Genomic DNA, 25,614 nt, shown 5'->3' with positions numbered 1-25,614 from the left:
TTCTTACCCAACTCCTTCACAGCAATCTTGGAGCGATACCCTGCACTTCTCCTCAACTGACGACCCTGCTGAGTGCATCACATACCTCTCCCCATCTTGTCACGTGTGCTCGGTGCACAGTCCGCACGATGATGGCCAGCCGAGCGATACAACGCCTCACCACCCTCTCCTCCCGCTCTCTGCGTCCCACATGGCAGCAAGCCCCACGCACCTCCCACCCAACACGAACCTTTTGCGTCGGCGCGAGAGGTACGCCTTCCCCTCTACAGATCGTGCGGTAGACAGCCAGCTAAAAGACGGGATTGCAGCATTCGAGAAAAAGTACACCGAAGACCACGAGTGGATTGAAATTGGCAGCGACGGCAAGACAGGTACCCTCCACTCCCTTCCACTCCCCTCAGTCCTCCACCTCTAACACAAACATTACAAGGCACAATCGGCATCTCCACCTACGCCGCCAAAGCCCTCGGCGACGTCGTCTTCGTCGAACTCCCCACCGCCGATCTCGAAGTGAGCAAAGGCGAAACGATCGGCGCAGTCGAGTCCGTGAAATCCGCTTCGGACATCCTGAGTCCTGTGTCGGGCCGCATTACCGAGGCCAACTCGGTGCTGGAGGAGAAGCCGGGGACGATTAATGCGAGTCCCGAGGGGGACGGGTGGTTGGCGCGGATTGAGTTGAGCGATGTGAGTGAGACGGAGGGGTTGATGGATTCGCAGGCTTATACCAAGTTTACGGAGGAGGCGGAGGAGCATTGAGTTGATGGAGGGAGGGGTGGATTGAAGTGAGGGAGGGGGTGGTTGGTGCTATGCGTAGTGCTATGCGTGTATCGCACTGAACTCGCATGTCAAATTCCTCTCCAACGTGCATGCAGTCCTCTCCTTGCCAGCCCTTTGGCTCTGAGGGTTGATGTCACCTACGCTCCGAGTGCTATTTCCTCTTGAAATGCTGTCATCATAGCACCTTGTCCAGATCAGGCTCCCGCATGTATCCTGTCGTGCCCCACACCTGCGCCTCAGGGCGCTGGAATATCTCTCAGAGCGAGGAAGAGTTGTGTTTCCTCACAGACAGCCTGCGTGGGGAAGGGCGAATCCAACGCAATGGACTGAAGTCCGTCTTGTTCCCTTCATCGTCATCGCAGAATCCGATGTCTGCAAATCTCATCAGTCACCTTCACATCGCAAAGCAAAACACAAATCAGAACATACCTCCTCAAAACCCCCTCCAAAGTCTCCGCGCTCAGCTCCCCCTCATCAGGCAACTCATCCACAACCGGCACCAAGCCCGCAAACTTCTCTCCATCCACATAGGCCAGCAGCGCCGGCACGCCCGCGGGCTCCATCTCCGCCTCCACAAAGTGCAGCCGCACGAACCTGACACTGGGCCGCATTTGCGCAAGGTCGCGCAGCGCCTCTTCAATCGCGATGGACACGTCCGAGTCGTCGTCGTAGATGTACACGAGCACCAGCGTGCCGGGGGGAGAGTGGTCGACGGCGTGCAGGTAGCCGGCGGCGTCGACGGTGGAGAGGGAGCCGTATGTTCGTGCTCCTCGCTGGGTTGTTTGGGTCTTGTATGCGGAGGCGCCGCCTTTGCGCATCTCCTGCATTCTACTCGAGCGCCATCTCGCCATGAACTCGTCGTCTTCGTCGTCGTCCAGTCCATCGAAGTCATCATCTGACCTTTCTCCTTTCTCTGCTTTTTCGCGATCGCCAAATTTCTTTCCCGCGTCCTTGTCCTCCTGCTGTGCAATCCCAGAACCACCATTCATTCTCTGCGCACCATTCACCCCCCTCCTCGCCTCGCGGAACTTCTGCGCATCGGCAATCACCCCCTTCGGCCCCGTATTAGCCTGATACCTCCTTTGCGGAACAACAGTGTTGTACGGTCTGCTGGACAGGGGCTCGTTATCATCTTCCGGGTGCTGAGTTGCAGCTGGAGCGCGATCATCTTCGTCAGAGGAGAGGTGGGTGGAAGAAAGTCGCTCGGCGACGTCGTTGTCTTCGGGATGGTTTGTGAGGCGGGAGGAGGAGCCGTTGAGGAGTTGATTGAATTCTTCGGTAGCCATTGCGACAGAGTAGGGAGGGAGATTCAGTGGTGAGGTAGAGGGTGCACGATGTGCTTATCGAAGGGTTGTGGTGAGGTGGAGGGTCATGGTTGGCTGGCCTTTAGCTCTCAATGCGAGGTGTTGCGAGCGTTCGCGAGGCTAGCAAGCCGGCTCATGGTGTCATTTGCATTCCGCCGTGGATGTGGTATCCAAGTGAGGAGTGTCGAGACCAAGAAGGTCGTTGGAGGAGAAAGATCTTGAGGTGCGGTTGGATTGACGCTGCAGAAGTGGGGGCCCCGCCACGACAGGACGCCGACGTGCAGCTCTTCCTCCACCAAACTCTTCCAACCGCGAAAGCTACTCATACACGGCCATTCGGTAGTTCTTCACGTGGCCATGGAGGAGAGTGTCACCAGCTGCTTAGAGGTCTGGCAGTGTTGAACTTCAGAGACTCTACAAACTCGACAAGAGGCTGTTCGACGCGGCCGGCAGGGACGCCTTGGCCAGAGGGACACGGCCACCACAAACTTTTATCAGACAGGCCAGGCACCATTGATTGTACACAACTGCCCATTCCTCGTGCGACAGAACACGACATCTCCTCGTAATCATCAGGATGCAGTGCGATGCAATGTCACACAGGAATAGAGGGAGTCGGCAAAGTTGCCTCGACCGGGGGTTGCCAGGGACAACGACCCGTTGTTTGCGAGCACCACATCATCCACGCTCCGACGATCGACCAGCTCCAGCTTACCTGATCCGCAAAGAACTTGAAATGCAAAAGGCACAAACACTGGTTCTCCCATCACTGCCTCAAACTCGCGCATTTGCGAGACGCTGTCACTTGCTGCCCTGCAATCATTACCACATCCGCAGCGGCCGATAGGCTCGCCAGCAGCAACCACATTCTTCCCACGTCCATGATCGGCGGGTTGAAGCTACGCGCCTGAGACAATCGCCAACGAATGCCGACGCCATGGACACCAGCTATCTGTCTCAACAGGTGACGACCATCATCGAGCGCCTGCATGGCTTCTTCGACGAGATTGGCGTGCCCAGTCATGAGCGCGATTCACGCGAGTCGGAGGTGAGATGCTAACACACTTCTCCAACATGCCGCCTACTAATGCGAAGACACAGCTCTTCTCCGCCCTCTCCGAAACCCTACACAACCAACTCAACCTCGTCGCGAAAGAGAAACACGACCTCACAGAGGAAGCGCAACGTCTCGTCAAGACCATTCGCCAGATGGAGCGCTCCCTCGACGACACCCGACCCGACGATGACTTTGACGCCGAACGCGATGGACTGCAAGTCACTTTTCCTCTGCTCGACTGTATCCAACATCTGAAAGAGAAGCACCACGCCATCTCCAAATTACATCGCGAGCGCTACGAGCAGGTCAAGAAGCTGGTGGAAGCGCTCGAGTCATACGCCTCACATCTCGAGCCGGCGTTTGTCGGCATCAAACTTCCCCCCACCGCTCCGAATGCCAAAATCCCTCCCAACTTCGACCTGTCCCCGACATACGTGGGCAAGCTGGACAATGAGTTCACCCGAGTATACGAAGAGTACAACAAGCGCGTCAATACGGTCACGCAAACGGCGGACGAAATCATCAGCCTGTGGTCGGAACTCGGCACACCTCAGGCACAAGTCGACAGTCAGATTGTGCAGTTTGCGCGAGAAGCACCAGAGCAGCTGGGTCTGCATCAGGATGATCTCAAGCGACTGGCATCAAAGCGGGACAAGCTGCTCGCGGAGAAGTCACAACGCGAGAAGCGATTGAAGGAGCTCAAGACGACCATCGAAGGCCTCTGGGATCGTCTCGGTATCGAAGATTCGGAACGGAAGCAATTCCTGTCAGCAAACCGCGGATGTGGCCTACGCACCATCAACGAGTACGAAGACGAGCTGTCGCGGCTGAACGAGCTCAAGAAGCAAAACCTCCATCTGTTTGTCGAGGATGCGCGATTCAAGCTTCAGGAGCTGTGGGACAGCCTGTACTTCTCGGAAGAGGAGATGCTCGACTTTGCCCCAGCTTTCTCCGACGTCTACTCTGATGCTCTGCTCTCCGCGCACGAACAGGAAATCGCACGGCTAGAGGCGTTGAAGGGCCAGCGTGCGCCGATTCTGGCTGCGGTGGAGAAGCATCGAAGTCTCATCAAAGACCGCGAGGATCTAGAGAAGAGCAGCAACGACGCCAGCCGACTGATGGCCAAAGGCGCCAAATCGGGCGAGAAGCGCGATCCCGGAAAGTTGTTGCGAGAGGAGAAGATGCGCAAGCGCATTACAAAGGAGCTGCCCAAAGTGGAGGCCGAGCTGAAGAAGACTCTAGAGGCGTGGGAGGAAGAATACGGCAGGCCGTTCTGCGTGCACGGCGAGCCATACCTGGAGGAACTCGAGGCAAGGCCGGCCAAAGCACCGCCTGCTAGAAGCAAGACGCCGAATGCGCTGGCGCCGGCGAGAGACGCGCCCAAGAGCGCCGCAAAATCACAGCCACCCAGCAGGAATGGAACGCTGAGAGGCGCTCCGCCGCCGTCGAGGAGTAAGACTCCCACCGCTGCGCTGAGTAGGAGTCAGCTGGCCGCGTCGACAATGCGCCTCACGGCCTCCACCACAACCACCACGCACGCCGCCAAAACCAGCCCCTCCAAAATCCCCGGCGCCAGTCGCCTGCCCATGAGCGCCATGCGCGACGGCCACAACTCCCCCGAACGCCGCCCCAAAGCCGCGCCTCAAGCAGCAACCTCCACCCGCCTAGGCACAGCAAGAACCGCCCCCCCGCCGCCCAAAATGAAAGACCTCTTCATCCCTCCCACGCCCACACCAACCTACGACAAAGAAAACGCGCCCCATCCCGACCGCAGCGCAAGTGTAGTCCGACACGTCGACCCCGAAGACCCCTATCACGACATGTACGCCACGAAACAGCACCCCTCCCAACACCGCCTCCAGCCTATGCCTCCTCCCCCCTCTCATCGAGCAGCTTACACCGCCCACAAGCCCCCACCTAGATCCGATTACCCCCTTGCCCCTCCCTCCCGGCACCCGAGTAATACATCTTCCGTTGCGTCTGCTGGCGCCAGCAGCGTGGTGATGGTCTGCGGGAGTGAGAATTGGGAGTCGTACACGGATACGTCGGAGACGGAGGAGGCGGAGGGATATGCGCGAGCGCCTTCCCAGCAGCAGCAGGGATCCAAGCGGCCGGCGCCGGGTTGGGAGGAGAGGAGCGCGGGTGGGGTGAAGAGGGTGCAGCGGGAGCAGTTTGCGCCACAGCAGCAGCAGTATGAGAGGATCAGCGAGGGGGTTTGGACGGATGATGGGGAGGGGGTGGAGACGTTTTGAAACGGCGGCTTGTGTGTGTGTGTGTGTGTGTGTGTGTGTGTGTACGATTTTCACGGCAGGGCGTTAGAAGGTTGGCGAGTTGGAAGTATTTGTGGTTATTGGTTTGGGGCCAGCGAGGCGTTCCTTTTCTCTCCCGTTTTATAACTCTGATGAAGTGCATAAAATCCGGCTCTCTTTTCTTTCTCTCGTGCTCCTTGAAATGCTGGATACTTTTGTTCCGCCCGTTTCCTGCCTTGTATTCTATCGTTTCGAGGTAAATGTCATAAACCATGCGTTGCTCGTCACTCCACCGTCATCATCACCATCATAACCGTACGAATCGCTGGGGAATCACCCTCTTCCCACTCTTGGGCCAATCGCCCCTACTCTCGTCCATGCGTTTGGCCAACCGCACAAAATCCTCCTTCCGCAACCGTTTCCGCCCAATATGGAACTCCCTCGCCTGCAACTCCTTCAACAACTTCGCGCCAAACTCCTTCTGCGCGCGCTGACAGCAGGGACGCAAGTAGTGCGCAGCAGCGCGCGGCTGACAGCGAATAGTCTGCGCCGCGCGATCAATGAAAATGTCGATATTGGAGAGGACGGCGAAGCCGTCGGCGTGGAAGCAGCGGGAGGAGCACTCTATGCGCACGCTGCGCCACAGGTCTGTGCCGGGCTTGTCGGGGAGGAGGTTGAGGGTCGAGCGCATGAGGAGAGGACTGCGGGGGTGTTGGGTGAGGTGCTGCAGCGTCATGAAGACGCTGTTGGCCGCGAAGAAGATGGGGTACGTTTCGGCGCGCATTTGCTGGCAGACTTGTAGCAGGGCGGGCAGGCGGGGCTGGGCGCGCGGGTGCCGGGAGCGCTTCACTTCGCGGTTTCTGGGCAGGAGTTGCAGGTAGATTGCGTTGCGGAGCTCGGTGGGGAGGCGGAAGAAGGGCGCGGTGCTGTTTGCGGTGGAGCGGGTGGTGCGGCCTGCTTCGTAGATGGTGCGTTTGACGGAGGGGAGGTGGGGGTGCAGGAATTTCTGGGTTTTGCGGGCGATGTATTGGGGAAGGGGCTCCGCGGTTTGGGCGTGAATGGAGAGCATTTTGGGGGGGAGATGGGGAGGGGGGAGGTGGGTGAAGAGTGGTGGTGGAGGTAGAGGAGGAGGAGTCGTGGGGTGGCGAGAGCGGAAGTTGGTGTCGTCACGGAGACGCAATGATGGCGCGTTGGGTGAACGGGGTGAGGAGGGAGAAGGTGTCTGAAGAGGAGGAGGAGCACGGGGGAAGGCCTTTAGTCTTGTAGATTACCCGGCCCAGCATTGGGGGTGGGATTGGAAATGCATCCTTGGGACCCGACCTTACCAAGACATCCATTCTGGTGAAAAAAGATGAGACTCGGCCCCCCCACCCACATCTTTGCAGCTGCCCAGGCCAGGCAAGTTGCAAGGCAGGGGTCCAGCCCAGAACAACGCCCGCCCAGGCACGTGGCGCCGGGCCTTCTATCTGCAGCCAATCAGCCTGAGCCCATCAGCCCATACCGGGGAAGGTGCAATCCACCCGGCGCGCCCCTTCCCATGGGGTGCATACGCACGTTGCATTCGTGGACTGGCGCCAAGGAGCCGCTGAATCAGGCTGACGAGTGCCCACATGCATGCAGTCCAGGTTACTTGATGAGCCGGTGGAGAAATGATGAGCAGGACATGCATGCCCACCGCACAAACCTCCCAAGTCCGGGGTGGAAGCTTCTTCCATCCTTCTAGCGTGCCTCGGCCAGCCGAAACGGTCGAATGCCGGGATGGCTGCAACGAGCACCAGATGGCAGACGAAGGGAGAGGAGGATGGACGGGATGTTCCAAGAAGAGGTGAAGGATGTCGAGCTCGTCGTCATCTACACCCCATTTGCTCATAGTATGCGTGTGTAGTAGACGTGATGCATTCACTCTCCCCCAATCACGCGTCGCCCGGAGCTGCCTTATCAGCTGTCGGGACTGATTAAGACACGCACGCATCTCCCCTCCTTCCTCTCCCCCATCATCCATCATCCATTCTCATATTCACCACCATCCTCCCACTCATTATCCCACTCCATCTCTACACCACATCCCTCCCCCTCGCCATGCCGGCGTGACCCTGAGACAAACTCGCGGCGACTCCCCACCATTATTACCACATAGAAACCGGGCAGCGGCGCCGGCTAAACTGCCAACTAAAGCCGGGGCTGAAGCCAACGTCACACGTCGCATCGCCCTTCTTCGCCCGTCCACTCATTGCTCGCGTGTCCCTAAGCCGCTCGAATCACCCTCCTGCCCATGGTCAAGCTGGCCCACCTCCACCACCACCCAAATCATGCTGCTTCCGCGCGCCTACACCTACGCCACATCCTCCCCGCAGGCCGTGCTGGATGAGAAGAGGTCGAGCAGACAGCACAGAGACATGCCGCAACCCCGTGGCAAGAGGAAGGACGGGATGAAGGCTTCGTCGTCGCCGCCCCAGACCACCCGCGCCGCCACTCCTCCCATCCCCGTCCGCACTCCCGAGCGCAAACCGTCCGCTCAGACGACACTCCTTCACACCCACAGCGCGCCGGCGGGCAGGAGACGGCAGGCCGCTGCTCACGATGCATCCGCCCTACCCCCATCCGTCGCCGCCCTCCTCGCCGTCACCCAGATTCCCCGGCCGAAGCCCTCGCAATTTCGCCGCTATCGGGCCAAGCCGGAGCGACGCATTTCTATTGATGAGCTGGTGAATGAGTGGAAGAATGATACCAGCCTCGCGACAAGCTGCAGTGCCAGCCCAACCCTGGCCTTCCTCCTCGATGACGGCGAGGAGGAGAAGGAGCCTCTTCCCACCCCACGGAGTGGAGTCAGCTTCCCCCACTGCGAGCGTTCGACATCCTCGGATTCCGTCCCATCCCTCGATGCCGACGACCGCTCCGTCTTCTCCAACAACACCACCCCCTCCACCCCCGGCTCGCTGCGCAGTCGAAAATCCATGTCCACTCTCCGAAGAGTGCGCTCACGCTCCGTCGCCCCGACCGCAGAGTGCACCCTCGACCACCCGCTCGCCCCAACCCCCCACGATGATGTTGCTGGCAACGAATTCGCCCTCCCCGCACCCTACAAAGTCAAGAAACTTCCACCCAAGCCGAAAGCCTCCTTCACATCCAACCTGACCACCTCCCTCCAAGCCCTGAAAGCCGCCGCACTCAACTCCATTTCCTCCCTCAGCAAGCCCGCAACACAACAACGCCGCCCGCCCTCCCCCTTCTCCGACGACGTCCTCTGGTCCCACCCCTTCCTCTTCCCCCGTCTAAGCCCCGAAATCCGCCCCGCAACCCCCGATGTCGCACCCCACAACCCCCAAACCAGCCCCCTCACGTTCGAAGAGCAAGAAGCCCCCTTCCAACTCGCCCTGCACGCCCCCTACCTCGCCCAACAGCGCAGCGCCAACGGCGCGCCCACAATCCAAATGACGACCTACAACAAACGCAAAGCCATCCCGGCCAAACACCGCGGCGGCGTTGATCCCGAATCGGAACTCGGGAGGGCGGTGCTGGGCGCGGCGGGCGTGCGGCAGCGGGAGTTGCGCGAGAATAGCGACTTTTTGCGCGTCGTCGTGCTGGAGATGAATATGAAGCGCGAGGGCAAGTTGGAGATGGGCAAGGCGAGGATTTGGCTGCCGCCGAGGCGGGATGGGATTGCGGTGGGAGAGGCGGAGAGACGAGGAAAGAGCGTGCCAAGTCGGTGGGTGGGAGTCAGTGCTTATTGAGTGTGAGAGGGATGAAGAAGGCTCTGACTTTCGAGTCCTCAACTGTTTGGGCGATGATTGGTGCATGCCTTGGATAAGGCAAGATGCTGGCCTACGAAATGATGAATGACTGTGTGGCCTACTATATGATGGAAATAGCCATCGCCTTAACATTTTGCATAAACGTAAAGACACTATATCTAAACATATAATCAATATCCCCCAAAAAATGCATAAAATGTCTATGTTGTATTGTGCATGCCTCCAAATCTGGCGGCCTGCAGTCGAAGCTCGAACTTCACCTCATCCCACCCTACCCCACCAACCTCCCACCTTCCCTCCACCACAATGTCGATCTCCCCATTCCTCAACCTTCCCCGCGAACTGCGCGACCAAATCTACACCCACGCCCTGCACCACCCCACCGGCCTGCACCTCTCCTTCAACACCACCCGCGGCCCGCACCAACCCGCCCTCACCAACCCCGCACCCGCCACTCACCCCCTCGCCCTAACGCAAACCAGCGCCCTCCTCCGCGCCGAAACGTCCACCCTCCCCTACGCCCTCAACGAAATCCACCTGCACACGACCTTCAGCCATCAAATCCGGCAAATAGGCGAGCCGCCTTCAGCCGAGAAGTCGCCTTTTACAATCCATCAATCCCTCACAGCATGGTTGGATGCGATAGGCGCGCGCAACGCGGGTGCGATCCGGCGAGTGAGTATTCACACGCCGCTGGATCCTAATGCTCCCGCTCGCGCGCCCCCAATCGAGGCAGCGACATACATTCTCTTCTTCCAAACGCATTGCGGAACTGCTGCCGCCCCGCAAGCAAAAGTACACGTAACCTTCACTTTCGATCTTCGCTTGTCGAATTTACCCGGCTGGTCCTCGCTCGCTCTCCCAGATGTAGATCTGCAGCGCGCGGGCGCTACGTCGCTGCAGCTGGAGCGCGCGCTGCTGGCGCATGCGAGGAAGATTCGCGCTGCGAGTGCGGATAGTCGGATTGATGGGCAGGCGGTTGTAAGGCTGATGATGCGGTTGGAGAATTGTAAGAGGGGGTTTCGCATGTTTGGGCGGGGGGTTAGGGAGGTGTTGGGGGAGATGAGGAGGGGGGCTGGAGTTGCCGGGGAGGAGTTGGAGGGGACGGATGAGGGGGAGAGTGAGGAGGAAGAAGAAGAAGAGGAGGATTGAGGACTTCCATCTGTGGCTATTTAAGCATTCGCCGAAAGCGATCTCGCAGCCGTTGTCGCGGTGTTGGTTGCTGCCACTCTTTCAGCAGAGAAACACGCATCTCGGTGATGGGATAGTCGCTTCCCAGCTTGGCAGTTGATCGCGCAACACAGTCCTCAAGGAGCAGGGTAGCAGGCGCAATTTGACCGTCAGCCCGCAGGTAAACCGCCAAATTCCCCATCGTTCCAAGCGTGCCCGGGTGATTGTCGCCCTGCTTCCTCTTCTGCATTTCCCAGCATCGCTCTCCGGTCACGATGGCCTTCCTGCTGTCTCCGAGGTGGTAGTAGTAGTCTGCCAGATTCATCATCGCCAACAGCGTGGTCGGATGGTCTTCTCCGAATCTTTCGATTCGAATTTTCAGACATTGCTCGCCCATTTCCACGGCCTTCCTAGACTCTCCCAGTGCACTGTAGAAGACTGCCAGCGCCCCCATCGAGTCAAGCGTGATTATATGCTCCTCCCCGAGCTCTTTCGCGGCCATCTCGCAGCATCTCTCTCCCAGCTCCGCAGCCGTTCTATCGTCTCCTAGACAGTGATAGCTCCATGCGAGCCGGGTCATCGCTTGAAGCGTTTGCCCATCGTTCTCACCGAACTCCTTTCTCGCGATCTTCCAGCATCGCTCTGCCATATGCTTGGCCCGCTCATAGTCTCCGAGATCGTTGTGCGCCCGTGCGATTGCACTCATCGTTAGAAGGGTCTCCCTGTGCCGCTCGCCAAGCGTGCTTTCCTGCATCTTCAAGCACTGCTCTCGCACGGCGGCCGATTTCTTGTACTCTCCATTCCAGGCGTAGCAATCCGCGAGTACCCTCATCGACACCAGCGTATCCCGATGCTGCTCTCCAAGTAAAGCCTTCCTCGTCTCCCAGCATCGCTCTGTCATTTCTGTTGCTTGACTCCACATGAAGATTCCGCCCTTGCTCGAGGCATACTCGGCCGCTTTGCTCATCGCTGATGCCCATCGAAGCCGCCCATCCCGACTGTCTGGCGCAAACCCCATGGCTGACTTTACATGCGGCAACCATGCCTGACATGCATCCCAGTTTTCGCCATCTTTTGCCCCTAGGGGGAACGTGTCGTCCAGCTTGCAGACGAACGCCTCGACGTCCCCGTTCAGCTCACTCCACGCCGCTCTCCATTTTCGCGTGGCCAGTTGCACGAGTCTGTGCATTTCAAACGTTGTGCCGTCGGAACTCACTTGTGCACCAATAAAGGAGAATCCGAGCAGGGCCTCGATGTCCTCATCAAATTTCCTGCGCTTCTCTGCATTGTCTTGTCCGCGGAGTAGAAGCTCAGGGATACCCTGGCGGTCGCACAGACTCATGATGGACAACAGATCCGCTGCTGATTTCCTCGTGCGCGAGATATGCTCAAAAGAGACCAGCCACGTCCGCATAACGACCGTATCCGTTTCACCGTCTAAGAGCATCGTCTGCGACTCGTCGCTGCGCTGTAGTTCGCGGAGATAGTCTTGCACCGAGCTCCTCCATTCTCTGCGCTTGATATATGAAGCTGCCTGTATCATGGCCAGCGGGATGTACTCCAGCGCGGCCGCAAGCTCTTTCAACGGTGCTATTTCAGTATCATCGCCGAGCTTTTGGCCTAGCAATACCACAGCACCTTCCTCGTGCATTGGGTCAATGCGAACAATCTCGTCGTGTTCCACGAGTTTCAAAGCCGCGCTTCTGCTTCGACTCGTGATGAGGACCGCGCCATGTTCGCAAACCGGCAGACAATCGAACAGGCTACGGGTAACGAGTCCTTGCTCCGCCGGTGGACGCTCCACGAGAAAGCCTGCATCGTCGGCATTATCCAAGATGACCAGCCATCGGTCATTCCGAGTATCCTCAAGCCAAACCCTAAACAGCTGCGACACGTCCGCATTCGGATCATCGCGCCATTCGATGCGCGCTCGATCCGCAATGCTTCGGATGCTCTGTTCGAACTGCGCGCGGGAAGTCGCATTGATCCAATGTACCCACGTATCGGGCGATCGCTGCCGCACTCGATATGTGTACTCCACGGCTTGTTGTGTCTTGCTACATCTCCATCAGCACGATCCGTACCGTTTGGCCAATCTCTACATCGACGTTACCCGATGCCACCAAGGCCAACCAGAGCGACTCTCCCCCCAGCGATGGAGAGTCTCTTGTCGAGTTGGTCCAGGAGACCGGCACGTTCGACAAAGTTTCTATTGCGCCGGAAAGGCACATTCGTGGAAGGCTGAGGTCGGCTTTCCGGTCGCTCTGAAGATCGGTAAGTTATGGCGGGCCCCGTCACGGGCCGTTCGGCCTAAACCCACCCGGGGGAAGGTGGAACTCGTTGTGTTGAATGGAACCCGAGTTTACGCCCACCAGAAAGCCTGTATTACTGCCTCCGAAGCTGACGCTTGTGCTTGCACCTGCCATGGCCGCCCTCGACACGTCGCATCATTGTTGAAAAGCAGTGTTGAGCTGCGCGCGCAGGGCACCCAAAGGCGAGCACGGCGCAACCCCGCACCCTCGATGGCGCTAGGACGTAGGGGGCATGGTTGAATGCCCTCACGCCTAAGGCTGCGGACGATTGCTCGCGAAGACCAGGACTGACGAAGTGCTTGCAGCTCGAATGCCTCTTTTGAGTACGTAGATGTGACCTACAGCGATAGTATAACACATTGCTTGCTTACCTAGAGCCTCTAGCACGTCCGCCATCACTTCTCACCCTAACATCACCAATCGAACCCGAGTTGACCCCAACCAGGAAACCAGAATTGCTATTACCAAACGTCACCGTCGTCGTAGACCTCTGATCACCCGCAGCAAGCCTCGCAATCTCCTCCTTACTAACACGCGACAGTAGTTCAGGGACAAGCTCACGGGAAGCCTTCAAAGCCACCAATTCCTCCTCAAGCTGTGCAACGGCACTCATGAGATCGTCCACTGCGCCGTCATCCTGTGTAGTGACATCGACGAGCTGCATCTGTGCTAGAGAAGCTTCGACGTCCGCGAGACGCGTATCGGTAGCTTTGGAAAAGCCGATGAGGTCTGTCTCTTTCGCCGCCAGGGCATCTTTCATCTCTTGCGTGAGGCGATTATTCCGCAATGAACTGTATCTGGAAAACCGTCAATCACCCAGCCGACAAGGCTGCGAAGAACGTGGACATACAACGTCGCCACTTCAACAACATTCCCGCAAGTAATCTTACAACTCTGCAACTGCTGCGAAATAGCCTTGATCTGACTCTCCTTGAAGAACCCAAGCTTCGCCCGGTCCCTCCAAGACAGCTTGCCACCCGGTGATCGCCGCGTCCAGCGCGCAAGGTCCGCGTGAAAGGTGCGACATGCCTTGTCGCAGTTGTTAATGACGGATTTTGCGTGCGAGGTTACGGCGTCGCCGAGTAGTGCCCAGTCTTCTTCCTCGATAGCTTGGAGAGATTCCACGGTGGCGTCTAGAGAGGTCAGGTCTGCTTTCAAATGCTCTATGACGGCAGGGGCATCGATGATCTTTCGTACGTCGTCTAGGAGGAGTCGGGCGCCGTGGAGGGCTGGAACGACGAGGCCAACGACGCCCGCGCTGACGGAGAGAGGATCAGTCATCGTTCCTTGAACAAAGAAAAGTGACCCGAGCTTCTATCCTCACAACCAGACGCACACCGCCATCAAAATGAGATGCGGGGTACAGAATGGGGCCGAATCTCTACATATGCAAGCCATGCTGCGCCTGCGAGCTGTGATGTCCGATCCTCATAAGCCAACTGCAGCTGGATTGATGGGTCATCGAGTGAACAGCTTGAGTTACAGAAACAGCAACCACTCACCTCACCAACCGCAACACACCTCAAACGCATGCATGAAACATTGAACTTTCGCATTTCCTTTCCATTCTCGAGACTGACTACCTATCACTCCACCCACCCACCACAGCCAGGCAGAGTAGAGAACAAAAGGAGGAGAAGCAAGGCTCTCTCTTCCCCCCAAAGCCCTTCCTTCATTCCTCGCTCGTATGAAATTCGAATCGAAAACACCATTCATGCCATTCCATTTCCCTTTTTGCGCTCCCAGCCTGTTGCATGCGCCATGAGAACGGACGGGGAGAAACAACTAACAGCAGCGGAGATGCGATGGGGACACAACACTTGCTCCAGAATGCCGTTCTTCCTGACTACCTGTCCGTGAGAGAGAGAAGAGCCGTGAGAGTGAAACGCGTCGTCGTCGCCGTATGTATACATGTGTGAGAGACACGCCGTAACCCGACGTTAAGAGTCGCGAGGACGGTGTGTGGGTGTCCAGCTTTTGTCGCCGGCGTGAAAAGGATGCCAGCGAGACCAGTAGAGGGGGGAGGGGTAAAGCACCAGTTTAAGATGCAACGGCGCGCTGACCGCCACGACGAGCATTCTTGCCCTTCGCGGGGACTGTGCTCCATCCGTCGTCTTCCAGCACCTCGGCCGTGCTCTCGGCATCGGGTGTGCCGGTCGCGTCGACCTCTTTGACCACTTCCGTCGGCTCGGGTGCGATGGCACTGCCGTTAGCTGGTACCTCTGCATCCTCCTCGCCTTCCGCGGGCACGCCTTCTCCATCATCGCCGCCGTCGGTGTCGCGACGAAGGACCTTGAAACTCGGCTTAGCCGCTTGAGGAGCCGCCTCGCCGTTCTGGTTGGGCACCGGCTTGGCCCCGTTCTGCTGACGCGATGGTTTGCGAGTCTTTCCCGCCTCCGGGCCAGGGGAGGTGACACCGGTGTCTTCCTGCGCCTGGCCCTGATCCGCACGATCGGCACGTGCTGCTCTGGCCGCCGCCTCCTTGGCAATCTTGTCCGCCTTCTCCTTCTCCTCTGCCTCTTTCTTCGACCGGATGGCCAGTTCCCGCTTCTCCTCAACCTCGCGATCTCTCGCTGCGGTGTCAATCGGTTTCGCTGCGCCGAACGGAGACGCTTTGGAATCCGACGTGGTGCTCGCGGCGGGTGCGTCAACCGCGGTGGATACAGTGCGTTTCGCAAGGTTCAGCCTCGGGCGTTCCTTCGGTGCCTGTTGTTGAGGCGACGACGGCGTAGAGACATCGGGAGTCGGAGCAGGAGAGCGGTCTGGCTGCATCCGTGCCCTCCACTGGGTGTCTTGCTCTGCTGCAGTCGGGATGCGCTCAACCGGCGGCCTCGGCTCAAACTCCTTCCTGGGCGGCCTCGATCCCTCCGTCCTTGCCTCGCCCCATGCCGGACTCTGCCGTCTCTCCATCGGTGGTGCTCCTTCCCGAAACCCTCCTCCCTCTCTCGTCGGTGCGGTGCTGGGGGGTGGGGAAAGGGGGCCTTTACGCTCCCAGTTCGAAAAGTCTCTTACCTTGTTGTCGCTCTCGAAGAAGCCACGCCGACTTCCGCCACGCTCGCTGCCGGCGTCAGACATGTTGTCAAAATTGCGTGGGGCACCGAAGCCGCGCGAAGGCTGGCGGGTGTTTTGCGGGAGATCGGGGAGTGGGCCTTTGCGTGACCAGTCGGAGAAGTCACGAGTGGACTCGCGGTCTTTGGCTAAGGGGAGGTCAGTACCAGTGCTGTAATCTCGAACAATGAACGTACGTGGCTCGGCAATGCTAATCTTCACGTTCCTGCCCATGAAATTCGATTCGCTAAAGGTGAGGGCTAGTTTGAGGCCTTCGAGGGTCGCAAACTCGACATAGCCGAAGCCTTTGGGCTTGTGGTCGAGTTTGTCTTCGACGATGCGCACATTCGTGACCTTGCAATCCTTGAGGAAGGTCTCGATATCGACAGACGTGACGTCGTAGGTGAGATTGCCGAGATGAGCCGTGTACGGGGGCTTGTCGGGGAGGGGGAGTTCTTCGCGGTCGGAGAATCGAGGACGATCTGCAACATCGTTAACACTGGAGGGAGTGAGCGTGGACGTAGTTGTATGCACCATAGCTCGACCCCCGATCCATGCCCATGCCGCCGCCCATGCCACCGCTGGTTCTCTCCCACGAAGGTTGTGTGAAGGCACGACGCTCACCGCCGTCACGGTCGCGGCCGTAGCCTGACATGGCCGGGATGGGCTGAGAGTCCATTTCGTCGGCCCATGATCCTAATGCTGTGCGTGAAATGTGTCAGCTCTTGTAGTGACAGGGCGTGCAGGCACAGATGTCGCATCGCGTGCATCTTGCCCCTCGCGAAGGCGCCAGAGTATGCATACACTGATTCGTCAAAAACTCCCCCAAATTCATCTTCTCTTGCTTCTTCTTGGGCGCTGTACATGTATCGTCAGCGAACAGTTCACACAAGGATGACGGCGCCTGCTCTGCGATGTCGAGGACGTCGGCGCCGTCGCGGAGAAGGTGGGGAAGAGCGTACCCATGCTGGGCAGATGTCGGCAGACGAGTCGTCTGCGCGGCGCTTGAACTGGTTGAGCGAAGGAGACAGAGGGCCTCCTGGTGTGGTGTGTCGGTGGATGTGTGTTGAGAGCGCTGGCGGGGTGCTGCGCTCGAGGTGGTGAGGGGAAGGTCGAGGGTGAAGTCTGGCGCGTGGGTGAGAATATTTGAATTCGCTCTTCGAAAAAAGCGATGGCAGTGCGGGCCAACCCGCTGCGGCTCCATCGCGCCGAAACGCCACAACTCTAAACCCCGGGCGTGTACGACCTTCACTCCTCGTTGGCGTGGCACAAGACGTCCTCAATCTCCTTTTCAGCATGATTTGACCGCGACTGGTGATGGATGGAGTTGGTCAGGCGTACAAGAGCCATCGATTCCCAGAAATGGCCCCGAGTTCCTTGTCCGACACAATCGCCTCTTCGGCCAAGGTTGGCGTGGCTTGTGGTACGAACATTCCATCAAATCAATGTGACCAACCTCTCATTGTTTTCCTTTGTATGGTTGTGGAGTAGCGTCTGTACAGTACCACTAACGTCCTCATCAGGAGCCGTTGGCTTTCTCTTTGGTGGCACCGCTGGAATTGTCAAAGGCGTCCCTCCAGTCCTCTTCGGTGGGGTGTCAGCATTGCAATCATTCGCCCTAGGCGCAACCTACTGGAGCTGTCGCAGCACCATTCTCCACGCATGGACTCCTCAGCACCAGACTCCGTCGGATCTGATCATAGCCAGCTCCATCTCCGGCGGCATCACAGGAGGCGCAGTGGGCTTGCTCACGCGCGGCCGATCACATGCCATTCCAGGCGCAGTCATGTTTACTCTGTTCGGTTTCCTGGGCCAAATTGGATACAATGCTTTCACTGTTGAGCGTGTCGCCGATGTCAAGACTGGCCCGGGCTTCTGGAAACGAATGAGCGAGAAGAGCTTCAGTCCGGTGAAGATCATGTCGGATCAGGAGTATGCCGACATGCTCAACGACAAGATTCTCAAGCTGGATGTGGAGATTGCTATTCTTGATGATAGGATAGCCGCGTTGCGAAAGGAGCAGCAGGATGATTCTGACCAGAAGCCATCGGTTGGAGCAGAGAAATGAGAAGACGCACCAGGCTTTACGAGGGTCATTTCTTTGTTTGAACAATCAAAGACTGGCCCCAAACACTCAGCTGCCCTCAAAGCAAGTCCGGGGCCACGGGATCACGGAAGCTTCTGGTGAACAGCAGAGGGCTCTTCTCACTTCGACCTCAAATATGTGGCGGTGCACGCAATGGAGCCTCCTATTCCAGTTGGGAAAAACGCAGATGAAGTCACGAGACGCTGTGAAGATTGAATGGCTTCATTCGCGAGCTACGCATCAGCACCTTACTCCTCCTCCTTCAACCGACCCGCCTTCCTCTCAGCAACAGGAGCATTCTCCATCCCACTCCCCACCACCCCCCCAAACCCACCATCCTGCATGAAAAAGTCCACCTCATCCACAATATCCCACACCACATCCTCCGCAATCTGCTCCCGATACCTCTCCGCAATCGGCCTGCACAACCGCCCCGGATTCCAGCCGTTCTTAGCACCACTCGCATCGATCCCCGCATCCCGCATTTCCACGTCGGGGCCCTCGGCCGTCGTTGGGGGAGGAACATTGTGTGTGTCCTTTGTGTGGGCGAGGTGTGCCGGCGGCGCCCAGAAGCCCTGTCGCCCGTTGCCGAAATTCACTTCCGCGATGCCGCCCCAGAAGCAAGAGACGGCAGGGTAATAGCCGACCAGACCATCGTCGAAGCCCTCCCTTCCACCAGCCGGGAGTTTGCTAGGAGCTGAAGCAGGAGGCAGAAAGGCGAGGAGGTTTTCAAAAGCGGTGCCGATGGGTTTCCCGTTTTTGTAAACGCGGATGGTGGATTGCGGGAGCGTGCGCAAGGTGGGTTGTTCGTGGTTCGGGCCGGGAGGCGCTTTGATGGCGTCTTTGCCGGTGGAGTAGTTGATTTGGCTGGCGAGAGAGGAGAGGTTGGTGGTGCGGTCGGCGTAGGACTCCATATGTTTCGTTGACACGTGGTCGAAGGCTTCGAAGTAGGTGTTGCTCTTGTAGAGGACGGGTATGCGGTCGCGCACAATGTCAAGCGTATCTGCTCCGGGATCGAGAGTGTGTGCTTGGTCGTCGAAGCCATCGCCGGCGTCTACGGCGGGATTGTAGACGCCGCTAACGACCTTTTGATGGAGGTTGAGAGAGGGTAGTTGGATTTCCAGCCCAATCACATCCCCCTCCTTGACATCTTGATCCTCCAGCGCAAGCGTGACGAACTGCGGCGCCGCAGCAGCTCCTTTGACAGTCTTTGCTTTCGACTTCTTCGCCTGGTAGAATTTCCCCGGTCGACTACGATGCATGGTCTCGAATCGCACATCCGTAATGCCGTAGCTGTACCCATCAAACCCAACCGGCGCGTCCAAAGGCGCTTCTCTCCTCGCCCACCCAAACCTGACGTGTGGCTGTGGACCCTGCGCATCTGGATCGGGACCGGTGGCGGGCACCCCACGGTGGATTTTAATCTCATAGTAGAGCGTGCCCTCTCGCGCGCACACATTCGACCGCACCATCCGCCATCCCTTCTCATTCGTCGTAATCAGCGCATTCGTAGTGAAGTGCATCAGCTTGTCCGCGTCCTCGAAGCTCAGTCGCGCGTAATGCGGGGGCGGAGAGGTGTTGCGAAAGTACTGTTTGTGCGGAAAGTGAGGGTCGGCGATTGCTCGCGTGTATCGAAAACCCTTCTTGTTTTCCGCCAGATCAACGGGTTTGTACAGCTGTCTTTCTCCATCGGGCATCTCGAAGGGATAAGGTTCATGCGAGACCATGACATCTTCTTTCGGCAGCTCGAAGTCGGTCGCTAGAGGCTGTCGAAGGGGATAGCGGAGGGGGGAGTGGATGGCCAGGTTGGCATTGGCGGCTTTCCGCTTGCCCAGGGTGGTGGAGGTGGTAGAGCCATTGAGTGCGTTGCTCTCCCGTTTCTTCAGCGACTCTTTCTTTTCTCGTTGCTCGCGCTGGATCGGTGTGGGTGCTGGAGCGGGCGTTTTGGACGTTGGTCGAGGGGATGGGTTTGGGATGCTTGGTGTCAGGCCGGGTTCGCCTGTTAGAGGGTATGGCGCTGGTGAAGGCGAGGGCACCACGCCTTCTGCCATTATCGTTGCGTGGTGGCTGAAGAGGTTAAACGGTGCAGTGCAGTCAATGGAAAGATCGCGAGAGGTAGACGCGTGAGAGTAGAGCCGTTTGACTTTATGCCCGGCCCGCCCCGCATACTAGATCAAACTCAATTTGGGGTGGGCGATCAGTCCAGCGTGCAAGGGCATGTGAATGAAGCAACTTATTATATGATTCAGTTGAAGCGGACTATAGGCATGTTGCAGTGATAGCAAAACTCAATCAATCGCCATTCATGCACTCATCATACGCTCTTAGCTAGCGCAGTTAACTACCTAGCCGGAGCTTCATTCGCAATCGCATCTATCGACTGCAACGGTTGCATGCCATCCGCACTGCTCGTCGTCGACGACCTCTGATTCACAGCATCCGGCGAGACCGTAAAGCCAGCATGCTCATTATGCCGCTTGTAGTAGAAAGATCCCTCCTTCAACGTCAAGTCCTCGCTCAGCCCATTCTTCACAGCCACCAGTAGTTTGTCAATCCCCTGCGCATGCTCACCATCACGATTCCAGATCTGGATCAGCACGCTGTTGAACCTCACTCCCAGACTGACGCCGCAAATGTCGTCCTTGAACGTCGTCCTCTCACTCTCCACCGCCGCCTGGAGCTGCTCGCCAATCGCCATCATGCACACCTCCAGCCAGAACTGCACGGCTTGCGCTTTGGGCACGCGGAAAGTCCAGCTGCCGCCTCGCGTATTCCGCGAATCTTCCCACGTGGGCTTGATGCCTTTGTGGAAGAGGTGGATACTGTCGCGCAGCGCAAGACGGCCAATGTCGAAATTGTTGAAGACGTTCCAGAACTTGCGGACGTCGTCTACCGTTGCGAGGACTTCGAGTCGATCTTCGTAGCTGTCGGGGTTGCCGCTGTTGGGAGCGGTGATGGAGCTTGCGGCATCTTTCTTGTCACGCGCGTGCCAGAAGTCCCAGCTGTGCACGAGAGGTGGTGCTCGGTTCTTTTGTAGGAGGCGCGATTGTAAGAACTTTCGCATTTCCTGCCCGCGCGCCGGAGGGGCGGTAGGTGCTGCTTCCGACATCGTCTGGTCGTTGAGAGCTGAGTTTTGGGGGCGTGGAGAGTCTGTCATAATCTTTCCACCGTCGCGCCGGAAGCAGATAAGGGAATGAGGGTGATGTTAAAAGACAAAGAAAGAGCACGACACTCTCGGCTTTGTAGTAAGATGAGAAGCGGAAGGGTGAGACATGCAGTGACCAGCACTTGTCATGTTTCAACGGAAGAGCAGCGTCATGTTCGTGCCATCATGCCAGCATGTCTTGAGTGGTTGTGCTGTGATGGAGTGGTGACACCAGACCGGGAACAACTCCAACCCCCGGCCTGCCAGGCTCGCCCCGTCCCGTTGTCTAGTGCAGGCACCGCGGCTTGTGGGGGGACACCTTGCCTATTTCCTCCGCCTTGCATCATCCTGCGAAAACCGCCCCATTGTACACAAGACAACCGCACATCGCAATGGCTGCCGCACCCGAGCCAATGCAGGTCGACGTCTCGACATCAAACCATGCCGCGACAGAGACCCAAGTCTTCCACATCGGCACGCGCTCCTCGATCCTCGCCCGCGTGCAAGCCGACGAGGTACTCAAAGCCCTCCGACAAGCATGGCCGCACCATCAGTTCGAAATCCACGCCATGAACACCGCCGGCGACAACAATCAGAAGACGGCGCTGTATAAGTTCAACGACAAAGCGCTATGGACGCAAGAGCTGGAGGTCTTACTGCAGGAGGGTCAGTTGGATTTCATCGTGCACAGCTTAAAAGACATGCCGACGCAATTGCCTCACGATCTCGACCTGGGCTGTGTGACGAAGCGTCTCGATCCGCGGGACGGGCTGGTCATCAAGCCGAGTTTAAAAGACAAATACCATTCGCTGGCCGATCTGCCCGAAGGCTCGATTGTAGGGACGTCGAGTTTGCGCCGCACGGCGCTGATGAAGAAACATTACCCACACTTGAAATTCACCGATGTGCGAGGGAACATCGGCACGAGACTGGCGAAGCTGGACAACCCAGACAGTGAATACAGCGCCATTGTACTGGCGGTGTGTGGGCTGCAGCGTACAGGGATGGAGAATCGAGTATCAATGCACCTGTCGAAGAGCAACGGAGGCATGCACCACGCCGTAGGGCAAGGCGCGCTAGGCATCGAGACGAGGAAAGACGACAAGAGAGTGCTAGAGCTTTTGTCGAGGATAGAATGCTCAAAGACCACGCGACAAGCACTGGCGGAGAGGAGTTTGATGCGGATATTGGAAGGCGGGTGCTCTGTGCCCATTGGCGTCGAGACGGAGTGGGTGGCGCGAAGCTCATACGTCGCCGAAAGCAGCAGCGTAGGCGTCATGCCGTCGGACGACTACGACAAGTTGACCGGCGTAGCCACCGCGGCCTCCCAAGCCTCGCGTCCGCAAGACGAAGGTGCGGAGCCAGAGAGCTCGGACGAGATGATTATGCGCGCGATTGTCGTCAGCCTGGACGGGTCCGAAACCGCCGAGGTGGAGACGCGAAAACTCGTGCGCAACAAGGTCGACGCCGAGCAATTCGGCCGGGACGTGGCGAAGGCACTGGTTGAGAAGGGAGCGGCCAAGATTTTGGAGAACATCATGCTGAACCGCAAGATTATCGACGAACAAGGGCAAGCATGAGGGGTGGTGGTGGTGGTGGTGCGTGGAGAATTTCTCATTGCCCTGCGGCAGGATGAAGCCTTGCACTCAACCTTTCCCTGGGCTGTAATCTTCAAGCGAGACTCTGTTGCATTTCGTTAGCCACGAGGTGCCCAGGCGTGTCATGTATGCTCAAATGAGCCACGGGATACTAGAGAGTGGGAGAGACTGTATAGACTTCAATCATCTGTGATGACACCAAGGACAGTCCATACAACAAAACATCAAAACATAGCTGCTCACTTCATTCATCAGATGTGATCTGACGCAAAAACGCTAACTCATTATACGACACCCTCCATTCATCCCCATCGTTTTCCCCTAGTTTTACTTCAACCCCAACACCCAAACACCATCCAATAAATCCAAAATGCCGAGAAAAACTCTCCGCCCAACGCTCATCACTGCCCAACCTGCAACCGGAACGACTCGCGCGGAATATCCATACTCCGATTCACCCGCGCGCCCGGCGTAAGCGGAATATTCACCCGGCCCAACCGATGACTCTCATCGCCATCCTCATCATCATCATCATACGCATCACTCAGCCTCGCAAAGTAATCCGAAAGGCCGTGCGTGGGGCTCGCAATCGACTCGTACATGGGGGGCGGGGTGATGAGCGGGGGCGGCGGCTCGGAGTCCTCGAAAGCAGGCGGGTTGAACGACGGGGCGCGGAGGAGGTGGATGGGGCGCTGCTGGGATTGCGGGCCGCCTATGTGGGCTGTTGGGGGGCGTTGCAGGCCCGGTAGAGTGGGGGTGTCGGTGTTGCTGCGATCTAGGAGGTCTGCGGTGCCTGTTGTGCCTGCTGAGGAGAGGGTGGGGACGAAGGAGGTGGGGGAGTTGCGGCGGCGGGGGGCGCCGGGGCAGCCGCATTCGAAGGTTGAGGTGGCGTTGGTGGTGTCGAGGGGGCTGCTGTAGGCTGGGAGGCAGATGTTTGCTTGCGTTGCGCGGCAGGACAGGATGTGGAAGGGGGAGTCGATGGAGATCTCAAAGTGGCGTCGTTTGCCTGGCTCGTTGGGGTCGGGCTTGGATAGTCGCATGACAATCTGTTGGAAATTGCGTTAGTCTTGTGCATCGTTTGGAGATATTTTAAGGACTGCTTACCTTGATCCAGTGATGCACTTGGATGTTTTGGAACGTGGTATCGAAGTGAAGTCGCTGGGACCGGTCTCGCTCCTTCATGGCTTGACAGCTGGGTAGCTGCACGCTGAATTCCATTTCGGTTGGTCCGACATTGGTGTCGCCCTCGAGATCGCCGAGCAGGTTATTGGTGTCTACTGAACGTACGTCCTCGCCTGCGGCCGCACTCGCTCTGAGATCGTAAGGAATGCCACCGCCGGCGGTGACGCGCATTGTACTCCCATCAAAGGTGCTCGTCGGGGCTCCATCGGCGCGCTTCTCGAAAAGCTGCACTTTTCTCGTCGGCTCCATTCGGTGGACCCGTTTGTTTGAGCAGAAGTATTCAATGTTCTCCGTCACCAGCACCCTGATCCGGTGACATTGCACCTTTGCCAGAGGGGTCAATTTGAATGCAATTGGCACCTGACTCCCCAATGGAAAGCTCTTGCCGGAAATGACAATGTCGTAATGTAGCTGGTCCTCCCAATTTCGGCTGATCGCAATGGGCTCGACCTGTTCGAGAGAGCCTTCGCCAGGAGCGCGGATAAGGGTGACCTCCTTGACTCCGACCAAGTTGCCCCGGAAGGCCCCCGACCGCTCCACCGTCGCCTCGAGCTCATACTTGACCGAGCCGAGATCGACATCGATGGTCTCCGGTAAACGGCTGTCCAAGGGCAGTTCAAAGTTGTAAATGTAGTCTCCGGGCAAGAAAGTGCGATAGCCTTTGGCGGCGACGGTGGGGCCACCCGGCACGGCATCTCCTTTGCCAAAACTTCGATTCTGGTTGACGGAGAGTGCGAGTTTGCGTGCCTCCTTGGAGTTCAGATTCAGGTTCTCTTGAGATCTGTTGGGGGATCCGGCCTTTAGACTCTCCAGCCGCGAGGCCGTCGTCGCTTCTGCATTCCTAAACAGCTGCACGCGATCTGCACTTGTGCCATTCTCGGCGCTTTCGAATTGGGCGTTGAAGAAGGGCCAGGTGTGGCTCATGATGGTGTCGGTCTCGTCAAAATCGACCTTGCGAGGTGGGATGCCCTCTGGCCATCTGGTGATGGACTTGCCGCGGAATTTGAGGTTGATGGTTTTGATCTTTGCGCTTTTCTGGACTCGGAGGTGTAGACTGCCTCGCAGCATGGCAGTGTGGCTGGGAGATGTGCTCTCGGAGTAGCCCTGGAGAAACAGACATGGCTCGGCGAGAAGTAGGCCAACGGTAATGCCATTGCCCGACGCGACGGGCTTCTCATCCTCCGAACCGAAGGGCAGGAATGCACTGTCCACGGAGCCCTTTCGCGAGCGGGACAAGGGAGATGCGCGGCCGCCGTTGGTGCTGGTGTGAGTGAGGGTGTTTGTGAGACTTGCGGCATCGCTCAGCAACCTGTTCCGCGCCGGGTGGGCATCAACGGGCCCACTGATGGTGGGCCGCGTGTTTCCGCGCATGTTGCTTGCAGTATCGTCGGAACTGCCTACGCCGCTCTGACCGGGCGTCGTGCGTTTGACGGGGGAGCGCGATCGGATCTTGCTCAGTCGTCGGTTGCTGCCGGCCGATCCGTCGGTGGAGTCGGAGGCAGTATGTTGGTTTGCGGTCACGGAGCGGAGGAACTTCTTCGCGTTCTCACGAGCGACCGCCAGCGTGTATGATTTCGGGGGAGTTAGGTGGGGAGAGGGTGTTGGTGGCCTACTAGGCTCGAAATCGGGATGAGGCAGATGGCGGAGGTGTACAGGTGCGGATGTGGTGCGGCGGGGTCTGAGTAGCTTGCGTGGTCTGCTCGACTCGGATTGCGGTGGAGGAGGATCATAGGAGAGGGTGTCGGGAAAGAGGACTGCCATCACGCACGGCACGTCAGCATGACCACTTCCCAACACGAGTTCCAAGCAAAAGACATGGGCATTGTCCGAGAGGATAGAGATAGAAAAGGACCAATGCTCGCCCGCCATTCCATAGCAGCGCGGGAACACAACGTGCATCACTGGCATGAAGAATGCAGCGGGCCGAAGGGATG

At 58.0% G+C, this 25,614-nt stretch overlaps 14 protein-coding genes across 14 annotated transcripts; 6 read left to right on the top strand and 8 right to left on the bottom strand.

The window, feature by feature from the left end:
• The first annotated feature begins 8 nt into the window (after positions 1 to 8).
• BDY17DRAFT_291285 (glycine cleavage H-protein-domain-containing protein) lies at positions 9 to 774 on the top strand. The gene is made up of 3 exons (XM_033732644.1): positions 9 to 249; positions 309 to 371; positions 431 to 774. Exons 1-3 carry the CDS (start codon positions 129 to 131, stop codon positions 754 to 756), a joined length of 510 nt encoding a protein of 169 aa, XP_033592904.1. The 5' UTR covers positions 9 to 128; the 3' UTR covers positions 757 to 774.
• Positions 775 to 1,130: 356 nt separating this feature from the next.
• On the bottom strand, positions 1,131 to 2,063 carry BDY17DRAFT_321140 (phosducin; the record flags this gene model as incomplete). The annotated part of the gene is made up of 2 exons (XM_033736561.1): positions 1,131 to 1,149; positions 1,207 to 2,063. 2 exons carry the CDS (start codon positions 2,061 to 2,063, stop codon positions 1,131 to 1,133), a joined length of 876 nt encoding a protein of 291 aa, XP_033592903.1.
• A 955-nt stretch (positions 2,064 to 3,018) lies between these two features.
• Positions 3,019 to 5,390, top strand: BDY17DRAFT_315204 (microtubule associated protein-domain-containing protein; the record flags this gene model as incomplete). The annotated part of the gene is made up of 2 exons (XM_033735892.1): positions 3,019 to 3,129; positions 3,183 to 5,390. 2 exons carry the CDS (start codon positions 3,019 to 3,021, stop codon positions 5,388 to 5,390), a joined length of 2,319 nt encoding a protein of 772 aa, XP_033592902.1.
• A 10-nt stretch (positions 5,391 to 5,400) lies between these two features.
• On the bottom strand, positions 5,401 to 6,790 carry BDY17DRAFT_291280 (uncharacterized protein). The gene has a single exon (XM_033732643.1). The coding sequence runs from the start codon at positions 6,454 to 6,456 to the stop codon at positions 5,695 to 5,697; it is 762 nt and encodes a 253-aa protein (XP_033592901.1). The 5' UTR covers positions 6,457 to 6,790; the 3' UTR covers positions 5,401 to 5,694.
• Positions 6,791 to 8,000: 1,210 nt separating this feature from the next.
• BDY17DRAFT_291278 (uncharacterized protein) lies at positions 8,001 to 9,321 on the top strand. The gene has a single exon (XM_033732642.1). It carries the CDS (start codon positions 8,342 to 8,344, stop codon positions 9,116 to 9,118), a length of 777 nt encoding a protein of 258 aa, XP_033592900.1. The 5' UTR covers positions 8,001 to 8,341; the 3' UTR covers positions 9,119 to 9,321.
• A 124-nt stretch (positions 9,322 to 9,445) lies between these two features.
• On the top strand, positions 9,446 to 10,180 carry BDY17DRAFT_343246 (uncharacterized protein; the record flags this gene model as incomplete). Its single annotated transcript, XM_033738036.1, has 2 exons — positions 9,446 to 9,814; positions 9,876 to 10,180. The coding sequence occupies 2 exons, from the start codon at positions 9,446 to 9,448 to the stop codon at positions 9,942 to 9,944; spliced, it is 438 nt and encodes a 145-aa protein (XP_033592899.1). The 3' UTR covers positions 9,945 to 10,180.
• A 5-nt stretch (positions 10,181 to 10,185) lies between these two features.
• Positions 10,186 to 12,735, bottom strand: BDY17DRAFT_343245 (P-loop containing nucleoside triphosphate hydrolase protein; the record flags this gene model as incomplete). Its single annotated transcript, XM_033738035.1, has 3 exons — positions 10,186 to 12,366; positions 12,423 to 12,573; positions 12,630 to 12,735. 3 exons carry the CDS (start codon positions 12,733 to 12,735, stop codon positions 10,308 to 10,310), a joined length of 2,316 nt encoding a protein of 771 aa, XP_033592898.1. The 3' UTR covers positions 10,186 to 10,307.
• BDY17DRAFT_291272 (uncharacterized protein) lies at positions 12,689 to 14,163 on the bottom strand. The gene is made up of 2 exons (XM_033732641.1): positions 13,472 to 14,163; positions 12,689 to 13,418 (listed from the first exon to the last, which is right to left on the bottom strand). The coding sequence occupies exons 1-2, from the start codon at positions 13,900 to 13,902 to the stop codon at positions 12,989 to 12,991; spliced, it is 861 nt and encodes a 286-aa protein (XP_033592897.1). The 5' UTR covers positions 13,903 to 14,163; the 3' UTR covers positions 12,689 to 12,988.
• Positions 14,164 to 16,804, bottom strand: BDY17DRAFT_291268 (uncharacterized protein). Its single transcript, XM_033732640.1, has 5 exons — positions 16,632 to 16,804; positions 16,474 to 16,527; positions 16,204 to 16,371; positions 15,867 to 16,151; positions 14,164 to 15,818 (listed from the first exon to the last, which is right to left on the bottom strand). Exons 1-5 carry the CDS (start codon positions 16,633 to 16,635, stop codon positions 14,662 to 14,664), a joined length of 1,668 nt encoding a protein of 555 aa, XP_033592896.1. The 5' UTR covers positions 16,636 to 16,804; the 3' UTR covers positions 14,164 to 14,661.
• A 227-nt stretch (positions 16,805 to 17,031) lies between these two features.
• Positions 17,032 to 17,737, top strand: BDY17DRAFT_321132 (uncharacterized protein; the record flags this gene model as incomplete). The annotated part of the gene is made up of 2 exons (XM_033736560.1): positions 17,032 to 17,092; positions 17,193 to 17,737. The coding sequence occupies 2 exons, from the start codon at positions 17,032 to 17,034 to the stop codon at positions 17,735 to 17,737; spliced, it is 606 nt and encodes a 201-aa protein (XP_033592895.1).
• Positions 17,738 to 18,081: 344 nt separating this feature from the next.
• Positions 18,082 to 19,740, bottom strand: BDY17DRAFT_240010 (Set1C complex protein; the record flags this gene model as incomplete). Its single annotated transcript, XM_033730353.1, has 1 exon — positions 18,082 to 19,740. A coding segment is annotated over one exon (1,659 nt), but the record flags the coding sequence as incomplete, so codon positions are not given.
• A 295-nt stretch (positions 19,741 to 20,035) lies between these two features.
• On the bottom strand, positions 20,036 to 21,108 carry BDY17DRAFT_291263 (translation initiation factor eIF 4e-like domain-containing protein). The gene has a single exon (XM_033732639.1). It carries the CDS (start codon positions 20,910 to 20,912, stop codon positions 20,097 to 20,099), a length of 816 nt encoding a protein of 271 aa, XP_033592893.1. The 5' UTR covers positions 20,913 to 21,108; the 3' UTR covers positions 20,036 to 20,096.
• Positions 21,109 to 21,257: 149 nt separating this feature from the next.
• Positions 21,258 to 22,729, top strand: BDY17DRAFT_291262 (porphobilinogen deaminase, dipyromethane cofactor binding domain-containing protein). Its single transcript, XM_033732638.1, has one exon. It carries the CDS (start codon positions 21,293 to 21,295, stop codon positions 22,478 to 22,480), a length of 1,188 nt encoding a protein of 395 aa, XP_033592892.1. The 5' UTR covers positions 21,258 to 21,292; the 3' UTR covers positions 22,481 to 22,729.
• Positions 22,730 to 22,899: 170 nt separating this feature from the next.
• BDY17DRAFT_245832 (uncharacterized protein) lies at positions 22,900 to 25,051 on the bottom strand (the record flags this gene model as incomplete). The annotated part of the gene is made up of 2 exons (XM_033730668.1): positions 22,900 to 23,544; positions 23,603 to 25,051. 2 exons carry the CDS (start codon positions 25,049 to 25,051, stop codon positions 22,900 to 22,902), a joined length of 2,094 nt encoding a protein of 697 aa, XP_033592891.1.
• Positions 25,052 to 25,614: the final 563 nt, after the last annotated feature.

This window comes from Neohortaea acidophila (assembly GCF_010093505.1).
Source record: "Neohortaea acidophila strain CBS 113389 unplaced genomic scaffold BDY17scaffold_2, whole genome shotgun sequence".
NCBI classification, from domain to species: Eukaryota; Fungi; Ascomycota; class Dothideomycetes; order Mycosphaerellales; family Teratosphaeriaceae; genus Neohortaea; species Neohortaea acidophila.
Note: the sequence above shows the minus strand (reverse complement) of the source record. Positions and strands in the feature narration are given on the sequence as shown.

Excerpts from the sequence above, each read along its gene's own strand:
- BDY17DRAFT_291272 (XM_033732641.1), bottom strand. The coding sequence starts at position 13,902 with ATGACTGATCCTCTCTCCGTCAGCGCGGGCGTCGTTGGCCTCGTCGTT. Across the intron at positions 13,419-13,471 it reads GTTGTTGAAGTGGCGACGTT|ATACAGTTCATTGCGGAATA; the intron begins GTATGTCCACGT and ends ACGGTTTTCCAG.
- BDY17DRAFT_291262 (XM_033732638.1), top strand. The coding sequence starts at position 21,293 with ATGGCTGCCGCACCCGAGCCAATGCAGGTCGACGTCTCGACATCAAAC.
- BDY17DRAFT_291280 (XM_033732643.1), bottom strand. The coding sequence starts at position 6,456 with ATGCTCTCCATTCACGCCCAAACCGCGGAGCCCCTTCCCCAATACATC.
- BDY17DRAFT_291268 (XM_033732640.1), bottom strand. Across the intron at positions 16,372-16,473 it reads GGAGTTTTTGACGAATCAGT|CATTAGGATCATGGGCCGAC; the intron begins GTATGCATACTC and ends TTTCACGCACAG. Across the intron at positions 15,819-15,866 it reads GATTAGCATTGCCGAGCCAC|CCAAAGACCGCGAGTCCACT; the intron begins GTACGTTCATTG and ends ACCTCCCCTTAG.
- BDY17DRAFT_291285 (XM_033732644.1), top strand. The coding sequence starts at position 129 with ATGATGGCCAGCCGAGCGATACAACGCCTCACCACCCTCTCCTCCCGC. Across the intron at positions 250-308 it reads CTTTTGCGTCGGCGCGAGAG|CATTCGAGAAAAAGTACACC; the intron begins GTACGCCTTCCC and ends ACGGGATTGCAG. Across the intron at positions 372-430 it reads TGGCAGCGACGGCAAGACAG|GCACAATCGGCATCTCCACC; the intron begins GTACCCTCCACT and ends AAACATTACAAG.
- BDY17DRAFT_291278 (XM_033732642.1), top strand. The coding sequence starts at position 8,342 with ATGTCCACTCTCCGAAGAGTGCGCTCACGCTCCGTCGCCCCGACCGCA.
- BDY17DRAFT_291263 (XM_033732639.1), bottom strand. The coding sequence starts at position 20,912 with ATGACAGACTCTCCACGCCCCCAAAACTCAGCTCTCAACGACCAGACG.